The sequence below is a fragment of the Antrostomus carolinensis genome, unplaced genomic scaffold (genome assembly GCF_000700745.2).
Source record: "Antrostomus carolinensis isolate BGI_N321 unplaced genomic scaffold, ASM70074v2 scaffold21994, whole genome shotgun sequence".
Lineage (NCBI taxonomy): Eukaryota > Metazoa > Chordata > Aves > Caprimulgiformes > Caprimulgidae > Antrostomus > Antrostomus carolinensis.
The window spans coordinates 131621-141896 of NW_010311737.1; the positions used below are offsets into that span (position 1 = coordinate 131621).

The window sequence follows — 10276 nt, forward strand, 5'->3', positions numbered from 1 at the left end:
GTTTAAAGGCAGTGTGTGAACTAGGGGACTACTATCCTGAATTTCAATGTGCCCTGTTTCTTCTTTTCTACAAACAGAAACCAGTGTGACCAGATTTCTAAGTCAGGGGCTTCAGGTATCTAAAGGTAGGTAGGATCAATCAGGAATTTGCTCCTGAATGAATGGACAGCAGCAAATGGTAGAGGTGGCAATTAAATCCAGGTCCTCAGGCTTATGTAATGAGAGCAAGAACACAATTCCTCTTTGAACACCTCAAGAAATGGGATCCCTAACCCTTGTGACTATCACTGGAGATGGTGTCTGGAGCTAAAGCAGCAGAAGAATTCAAGTCTTCTGCCAACCTTTTCAAATTCAGCCTGGTTCTTTGATTCAGAAAACATACAACTCCTTCTTCATCTCTTTCTGTCAATTCTCAAGTCTTATCAATGAGACAATTCAAGTGTCTCACTTGATTATTTATCTTGTGGGAATTTAAAAACATTTCCGGTTACAAAGCGTCTGATTTGCCCAGCCAAAGTCAGCAGGTTTGGCCAAAGCACCACTGGCTTCACAAAACTGCCTCACAATTTCCTGTAAAAGTGTGTAATTCTACATGCAAACCCTACTTCTAAAGCTATTCTGTGTCTGCAATAATCTTGAAATGTTCTGTGAACCAGCAGCTCTTTGCTGATGAAACAGGATGAAATTTGCAAGTTATTTTGGATGGGAAATTATTTTATTGTGAAGTCGCAAGGGATAAAAACTGTTCAAATCCAACAATTTGTCATGAATCATTTCTTTGGCTTTGACTTCTCACAAAAAAGAAAGGTGGGGCTTCCAGAGGCCCCCATCTGTGATCTAACTCGTGTCCCACTGTAATCTGTAAAGCTCCCACTGATTTTAGCAGAGGCAGGGAGAGACCAGGGCTGAGCTGCTTTGAAGAAACACCCTAAATAAATGCAGTCTTGCTGCTTTATTACACCCGCCAGCTGGAGACATCTTCAGCTGCCTTTATATCACAAGTTTGGTTTCCCAGTGGAGAAAATATACTTTTTTCTTTCTCTCCCTGCCCTCCCACTTTGCTTTATGGCACCTTCCCCTGATTTTTCACTCCTCAAATAATTACACACCAAAAAAAAATTGTTTCATTTCAAAAATATATCAGAGCATGTGGGATTTAGCTCCAGTTCTCTGGTCTCATCATAACATAATTCTCCTTAGCACACCTTTGTGAAGAAATGAAATGCTTTAACCTCTGTTTTATAGATGAAGAGGAGGCATTCAGAAGCTCTGGACATGCTCGTGGTTGCACAGGAAGCCTTAGAAAGGTCTGAATCTAAGACTCCCAGCCTCAAGATCGTGTGCTAACCATAAGGTGATCACTCCTGTTTGGGCTGCTGCAGTATGCTTTTCCAGGAGTAGCTCAGAAGACTCCTCACAGCTTGTCTCTGAGGTGCTTAATACAGTAAAAAAGGAGAATTGAATCCATCACACACTCTATTGTGGAGCAGAGAGTGGCTCAAGGTTCAGCAAAACTTGTTCTTTGAGTACAAGGTCATTTGCACGACACAATCACATTCAGGGAATCACTCTTGGTTTTTTTTTTCCTCTTGCCAACAAATCTGAGCCTCCAGGAACATAGAAAATCTCCAGCTCTGGCCCATTGTGGGTCCTATTTTGAAGCAGTCTTTCCCAGAAGCCTTAGGGGAAAGTGCACAGCCCTCTAACTGCAAAGTTATGGAATATTTTGCCCATGATACATCAGTTAATGTTTGGTTTAATCTCCATAGCAAATTTATGTATTTTTATCATATAGCCACAGATGTGTTTATTATCTGTAAGACTATCTAATCTTCTTAAGAGTCCTGCTCAGTTCTTCACCTCCCTGATAGCACCACTAACTCCATCTAAGTTATAATTAACTTTCCAACCCATATTTTATTCCTCCCTTCCTTGTTTGCTCTCTCTGCTTGCCCTTCTCTGTTCTTTTTGTCTCATCTTTGCTCTTATTTGTCCTGCAAGAAGAGCCCTAGAAGTTCAATACTCAGGGCAGCTTACCCTATCAGCATGTCACACTAGGGCAATACTTACTTTCCCTGAGGTAACTGAGGTGAGACAACAGAACTTCTGTGTTGTAGAGGGAGGTGGTTCGGAGGAAGTCATCCTTGTTCATTTTGCAGAGCTCCTTGCCATCCATGTTCTGGAAGATGGTGGTGTCAATCTCCATTAATCCATATTCCTTTATAGCCCATTCCAGCCACTGGCGCACGTGTTCCTGGGTCCATAGGGTGGGATCTAGCAGGAAAGCACAAAAGATGGTGACAATATACACAAACCTCAAACCTACACACTCACTGTAGCCCAGTCAAAGCACTAACTGTTGTTTCCACTACCAAATGGATTTAATTTACTGATGCCAATGCATTTTGCCAGGATGAACAAGTACTGTGCTATAACAGGGCTGAAGGCACGTACATTGATCACCCTGACCCTCTGGCAGGGTAAGTTCTCTTGATTGTTTCCCAGCTGCCTGAATTTTATACCTTATGCTTGGGAACAATATTAGTGACATTTGACTGTGACTTTTTTTCCCCCTGGAAAAACACTTCCAAAAGCAAACTCATCCCTTTTAAAGGGTATGCTTGTCACAGCTTGGGTTCTGTAATGCTATGGAATTACATCAGCGCTCTATAAGTCACACCATCCTTCACAAGTGCGTTACAAAGTCCCAACAGATGGCATTTTAAAGTCTGAGGATGGTGGTATTTATGGTCAACAAAGGGACTCTGAAAAAAATAAAATGTTATTGCTTAAACAGAAGAGTTTGCCATGTATCTCTGAGTCACTTCTGTTCACCCCGCTGACAAGAACACAATTCTACCTCCGCTAGCCCTGTAAAACCAAGACAGCTATTGGAGGGCAATGTGGATTTTATACTGTCTCATGCATCATTATCAACTGTCAGCAAAGCTCCAGCTGTGGAATCTTTATTACTGGCGATGACGTAAGAGAGAGATTGAACCCGGCTGGAGTTTCAGACCCCATGGTGATGGTTTGCTGCATCAGTAGTTAAAAAAAGAAATCATCCTTTGTGTTTCGAAAAGAGCATTAGATCAGAAAGTCCCAGAAAGAATTTGTGCCATGATACCATTTTCACAGAGTCATTTTCAGAGCATATCTACATTTTCAGATGTTTCCTGTGCTGCCTCTCCCCACGTATATCCCATTTGAAAATTTAAGCTGCAAATTCAAGTTCCATTGCAGCTGGAGAGGATTGTGAAGTCAAGCCTTGACTTTGGAGATGTTTGATCTGTCCATCATGGCTGGTACATCCCTCTAAGATAAACCTCAAACACTTCAGGTCCTGAGGCAGCTGAGAAAACGGATCAGAAACATGTTGCCATCACACAGCTGGTAGCTTGTGTTTTGGGTGGGGACAAAAAATGCCTCTGCCACATGTTTTATAGTGTATAAAATAATGTCTTGGCCCAGGACTATAAACTGTGTGTGCTGGGGCTGCAGGGATGCCTTGACACAAAAGGTCAGGTAGTGGCTGTACCTGGTACATTCCTGGGCAGTCGAGTTCCAGAAAAACAGCATGAAATGGAGAAGAAAGGCCAAGGAATATTGAAATGATAACTGAGACATTTTCTCACCGAGTTTCTAGTAAAACCAGGTTGCTTCAAGTTGAATTTTAAACATGGAACTTACAACTCCATGTCTCTGTAAGTCTGCTTTGGGAAAGAAAGATGGATTTCCTTTAAATTTTGGCAATAGTCAATTGAAATTCTGCTTTCTAAGCACTGGAAAAAGTCTGCAAATTTTACAATGCAAATATTCAAAAGAGGATTTTTTTTTTTAATTAAAAGAGTTATTTGTCTTGAGGTTTTTTTAAGAAAACCCCAACATTTAGAGGGCAGAGTTAATTTGTGGTCTCCTTTTAAACAAACACTTTTGAATTTCAGATATTTGCTCAACCTATTTATGGCTGCCAAAGACATTGAATGGTCTCTGAAAAACTGCCTTCTTGAAACAAGGCTCAGAGTTCGTTATTATTACTATTGCAAGCCTAATGTGACATTATTCTTGCCTATCTTCACCCTAATGCGCTATAAATCCTCACTCTGGATTATATTAAAATTTCCAAATGCCTTTCTTGGATGAATTTGGCCTCATATCCTGCAGCCAGAGATCTGGGATGATGTTCATTATTGTCTTCCAAAGTCTGGTAAATCACTGTTATTTCACAAATATCTCAAGGTTTTGATTTGTGGATGCTCATGAGGGGAAAAAAAAAGTCCTTTTTTTTTAACTTCTCTTCAAAGAGGAGATTTTAAACCTTCTCTACCACTGAAGGGACTAAAATTCAATTCCCTTGTTTCTAAAACAATGTTAAACTTTAGCCCACCCTTGGTCTTTCTAAATATTCATTAATAGCATGGTGAAGGGCAGGATAAATGTTCCCTCTTGAATATCTTTAATAACATAAAGACTAATTGGTGTTAGCTAACACCTTCTAGGCAACGTTGATGCTGAAAACATATCTGATGCTGTCACCAATTAGGTCAACCAGTGTCTCTAAGCAGATCCTAACAATGGCTTAAAAGGTACTTGGAGATTTGCTGTCAATCTTTTTATTGGCTTCCCTTCACTACATTCAGTTCAAGCTTTTCCTTTTCATCCTAAATAGCAAACAAATGCTTGGGAATTGTCATCTGTTCGTGGTCAAGCCACGATCAGAAAACAAAGCTGAATTCCACGAGTACATTTCTTTCTGCCAACAGTTCATCTGCTTAAATCAGCTACAACCCTGGGTGAAACCCTCACAACACTGGGTGAAAAGCTGCACCCTTTGAAATCAGTGGAAGTTTCGGGACATAAATCCTTGACTCTCTCTTGCAGCTCTCATCCTTGACTATCCAAACACATCTAATGCATCCTGCCAATTTCAGACAGCAGATGTGGATATCAAATACAGAGAACTGGACAGGAATGTTTCTGTGTAACAATTTTTGGAAGGATAATGTACTTCCTGCAAAATATAATTTTCTGGTTTTCTACTTCTAACAAAAAAAAAAAAAAAGAAAACAAAATAGCTCATTTTGAATCAATATGACATGAAAGTGCGTCTGTATCCTGCTGAGCATCCTGGGAGTTAGAATTTGGGTCCACTTCATGCTTTTTCTTGCCTATGAACTGCGTTCTTTGATCATACCACGCATGTCCCAGGAAACACTGCAGATTCTCCTCTAACACATGACGAGAGATGGATTTGGTTCAATGCAGCTAAACAACACTTCATTCTGGAAAGGAAAGGAAAGGAAAGGAAAGGAAAGGAAAGGAAAGGAAAGGAAAGGAAAGGAAAGGAAAGGAAAGGAAAGGAAAGGAAAGGAAAGGAAAGGAAAGGAAAGGAAAGGAAAGGAAAGGAAAGGAAAGGAAAGGAAAGGAAAGGAAAGGAAAGGAAAGGAAAGGAAAGGAAAGGAAAGGAAAGGAAAGGAAAGGAAAGGAAAGGAAAGGAAAGGAAAGGGAAAAGAAAATGGAGAAGAAGCACTAATCCTTTACTTCTAATTCTGATTCAAGGTAGAACATATCCTGGGACACGGGAAATCCCCACTAGCCAGAAACTCAGCTATTTTCCTTATTTTTTACATGGTTTGTAAAAACGAGAATCCCTCAGAGAGTGGATAAACAAGCCTCATCTGTTCAGTTGGATGTTTAAGACATTGCAAGGAAATATGACACAAAGAGTTTGATGGTGGTGGTACCTGCTGGGACAATGACTCTCCTTTCATTGGTGGTCATGTTGGGAGGAGGTCCGTTCTTCTCATCCATGTAGGTGCTGTAACTCATTGGGTTGGACTCTGTCCCTGCTCCGACGAGTTTGTTGCATTTGTTCACACTACAGTCTACGGGGGACTCCCTGAAATGCAAAAGGAAACAGGTGACTTGTCATTATTCCACACCTTCCATCCCTGCTGTAGCACAAGGAGGTTTGGGTTCTGGGAATGGCAGCTATCCCCAAGATAAAAAATGAAGGGGAATTTCTTTACATGTGGGAGAGGCCATCCCTGCCCTGTCACATGAATGTCATAAGGTAATCTATGAATCACAAGCCTCATGGAGGGGATCTCTAATAATGAAACCAGTTGGAGGAGAGTGTTGGAGGTGCAAAGAAGAGTGACCTTCAGACAAAGGCAATGGTAGCTGTAAGGTCCTACCTCTGAAATACCAGAATTCACAAAGCAGATAAAAAGCGGGTGCCTATCACATAGATCTATCGGTTACACTCCCCACTCCCCCTTCATCCTTGCTCAGCTATATTTTAGCAATCCTTCAGATACACCTTGATGCTCCTAGGAACCCTTATTGGACTGTTTCTCTCTTTCATGGTGTTAAAAACAACCCCACACACCGTCTTGTTGTTATAGCAGAGTCTATCAGTTGACAGAAAGGCTTTACTTCTCACCCCATGGCCTAAGGCAGAGCTAATCAGAAATACAGACACACCTCCCTCCATTTCTTTAATGAAGAACAGACAATACCCATGCCAAAGTGACAGGACAGTCACAAGACAATAACATTAGTGTGGTATCTAAAGAGTCTTATTCCTACAGGGCTGAAGGTAACTGATCTGGTCTGTTCTTGACAGTGAAACAGTCCCAGGCTTGTCTACTACTTGGGTTTGAAATCTTAGGTGCCTTAGGGGTGAGTCAAGAACCTCAGACCACAAAAACTGTGTGAAAAAGGGTCTGGCCCCAGTTTTCCTTCTGAGGTGATGGAGTGATGAGGAGGGAACATTTAGCAACTCAGGTGGCACTGTTGCTAAGACCTGGACTACATGCAGACCCTTGGCAAGCAATAGGCTTTCTCTGTCCTACTCTGGGAGAATTATGAGCCTCCAAACCACAGACAGAGAGAACAGATTTTGTTTTTCTCCAGTTGCAGTAGTAACTCGTGCTTTTAGCTCTAGAGGTCACTTAAAATACCGGGTCCACAGCCTGTCACTGGCACACAGCACATCCCAGCCTTGAAGAATGTACCAGGGAAGGGCAGCGTTCTTGCCCTCACTGTTATAAGTCACACCATCCTTAAATTAAAGCAGTTTAGTCCACTGCTTTAATCACACAGCCGTCCTTCTTCCCTGCCAGAAGCAAAGTGGCCTGGGAGGAAACTGTTCACTGAAGGGTAAGAACTACGACAGTGCACCAAATCCCACCCTCTGAGTTCAGCTGGCAAAGCTTCCAAGTTTGGACACTAAACAAATTTGTTTCTTAATCTGAATGGGGGGGAAGGAGGGAGAAATTACTGAAATTCAGTTATCATGGCTGGGAGATAAATGCTCCACCGAGATATTCTAAGGCAGATGGTAATTTTTTCCTCATGTCTTGCTAAGGGAATGTTGCTTGAAAATGGAAATAAGATGTATAACTTACACATGTTCGAATTTAAGGTTTTACTATTTCGCCTACTGTTTTTCCAGGCAGGGAACCAAAATCCGCCTTCAGAGAGGCAAACTGCTGAAGGTTTAATGTCCCCGTGGCAGTCAGGGGAGAGTCTGAGCAACTGCAGGGACACCAGGGTTTTCAGAGGGAACGCCATCATTTCTAACTTTCTGGTGAAATACTCTGTGTCAGGTGTGAAACGCTGCTTGTACTGGCAGAGAAAAAGCCCTGGGGCAGCACAAAGGGTCTGATTCTGTCCTGAGGTACAGGCTGTCCTCAGAAGACTCGGTGAAAACAGTCAGAGCATCCGTGCTTCAAGGTGTCAGACTCTCTTTGGCTTAGTGCTCACCATCCCCAGGAAGTGACCGACCTCCTTGCCTGCCCTGCCTGGAGACCAGCTGCTGACTTTAAATGGTGTGGGCAGCCCAGCTGGTGGGGCAGACCCAAACACACATATATCCTCACGTATGGATTCCCACCTGCCTTTGGGATGAAGTTCTCCCTCTTTCAGACACAACAGTAAAATTTTCTTTGCCTTCCCTGTGGTCAGCATGTCCAAAGTGCCTGCAGTGCCTACTGCCTGAGGTCCTTCTAAGGGGTTTGCTCTCACCATCCTGCTCTGTAGTTAAATTTCCCTGGAAAATAACCCCCGCAGCTGAGGTACACGCTATTTATGATTAAATAGTTACAGATATAATACTCCTACAGAACTACAGGGTATATCCAGACTCCCAGATAATAATATCTTCTAAAAAGCTTGTCTGCCTAAGAGTAGAGATGGTTTCTACTGGCATGAAATGACACACACATGAAAAGACCACAGAGTCTGTGTCTGTCTCTACTCTCTCTGCTAAGTATCGTGCACATTCACATGACCGATACGGCAAAGTAACTAAAATAACACCAGGGCTGTAAGATATCTCCTCGGTGGTTTTGTGATGATATTTCACTTTGCAGACTCTAGGTTTGGCAGTTAGGACCCTGCCTATCCTCTTGTCTTGCTCTGTATGTCTCAGCAACCAAAACCAGACAACCAAGTATCAGAGACAGATCTGAAAAAGAAGTTTAAGGGACTGAGGTCCTTTAACAACCACAGATTTACCACTGTGGGAAAAGAAGCCACTCTGTTAATCCTGCAGGACATTAAAATGGGCTGCATCTACCTGACAGGGTTGTATCCATGTGGCTGTGTAGACACCTCCCTTCCCTCTGAGGAAGTTTTCAGGATGACAACCAAGTATCAGAGACAGATCTGAAAAAGAAGTTTAAGGGACTGAGGTCCTTTAACAACCACAGATTTACCACTGTGGGAAAAGAAGCCACTCTGTTAATCCTGCAGGACATTAAAATGGGCTGCATCTACCTGACAGGGTTGTATCCATGTGGCTGTGTAGACACCTCCCTTCCCTCTGAGGAAGTTTTCAGGATGGTTGGATCCAGCAACCACAAATTTACCACTGTGGGAAGAGAAGCCACTCTGTTAATCCTGCAGGACGTTAAAATGGGCTGCATCTACCTGATAGGGTTGTGTCCATATGGCTGTGTAGACAACTCCCTTCCCTCTGAGGAAGTTTTCAGGATGGTTGGATCCAGAGCTAACTCCAGGGGAAATCTGATAGCAGAAGGACAGAGGTAACTGGGAGTAGCATCACCAAAACTTAACCAAGCAGGAGACTGAACTGTCCTTAGGAAAAATAACATTAAATCCTTAGTGACAGCAAGTGGGAAGATCCTTATTTTTACATCCTCTGTTGTCCCAGCATTTCCTACCAGATCCAAAGGGAGCCTTTGATTGAGAAATGAGACAGCACTACCAGACTGAATCACCTTTGCAGCTCCTGGACAAGCTCCTGGACATCCACTACTGTACTACCCCAGCCTAACATGAGGGATTTAACAGTATCCCAGCAGAAGGTAGGTGTAGCTGTGGGCAACACAAAGAAGAATTCAGTGTGGGGGAACAACTACAGTATCAAATGAGAACAGGGAGCTGCGAGCCATGAATAGTGTATTCATTGAAAATAGCTCCTTTCTTAGTTCATGCTTTACCCACAAGCAGACTCAGCTTTATATAAAGATTTCCTCATTATTTGAAACGGTTTGTGCAAGGGGATTTCAGATGCCAGATTAATCCTTGACTTTTCACAGAGACTTCAGACTTTCAAGTGGCTGAACACGCTGAACTTGCTTAAGTTCTGGGCAAAAAACATTGTAGATCTACTAAAGTAAATGGATATAGGCTGCTCTCACAAGATCTCTTAAGTATATTCAGTGTGGCAGTGACAGAGTCCAAGGAATATGAAGCAGTGCTCATTCCCACTGTCCGTCCAAAGACTCTTCGTTCCAGCAGCTCTAGTAGCAGTCTCTGGGGATGCCAAGAGCTTGGTGTTTTTGGGAAGGTTTATGTTAGACTGGCCAAAATGGACAAGCAGCTAGCCTGGCATCAACTAATAAATCCTCTGTACAGCTTCAGCCCACGTTCCAGATACCTGAAAACAAAGCAATTACTGTCCCAGGGTCTCTGTCTAGGAATCACCTTTGGCTTTCATTGGAAAGAGCAAAATAAGAGATTTCAGTGATTTCTGAACCTGACTCAGCTGTGGTCAGTGGGATATTTCCTCCTTCTTTCTATCCTTTTCTTCCTATCCTTTCACTCCTCTTCCCATCTTTTTTTCTTTTTAAATTTGCCACTTTTTGGTGTTAAGGAAGTAAGAGCAGATATATTGTCATTCTGCTTGTGGTTCCCTCTTCCAGGCAGGGAATAGAATCATAGAATCATAGAATGGTTTGGATTGGGAGGGACCTTAAAGCTCATCCAGTCCCAACCCCCCTGCCATCAGCAGGGACACCTTCCA

The 10276-nt window shown here is 42.6% G+C and overlaps 1 protein-coding gene across 2 annotated transcripts in view; it reads right to left on the reverse strand.

The window, feature by feature from the left end:
- Positions 1-10276, reverse strand: part of FLI1 (Fli-1 proto-oncogene, ETS transcription factor) — a 39639-nt gene that overhangs the window by 24274 nt on the left and 5089 nt on the right. For both annotated transcript variants that reach the window (XM_010166833.1, XM_010166832.1), the window contains exons 2-3: positions 5745-5899; positions 2071-2274 (exon numbers count right to left, since the gene is read on the reverse strand). In XM_010166833.1, the coding sequence (XP_010165135.1) occupies positions 2071-2274; positions 5745-5899 (359 nt within the window). The remainder of the gene's footprint in view (positions 1-2070; positions 2275-5744; positions 5900-10276) is intronic.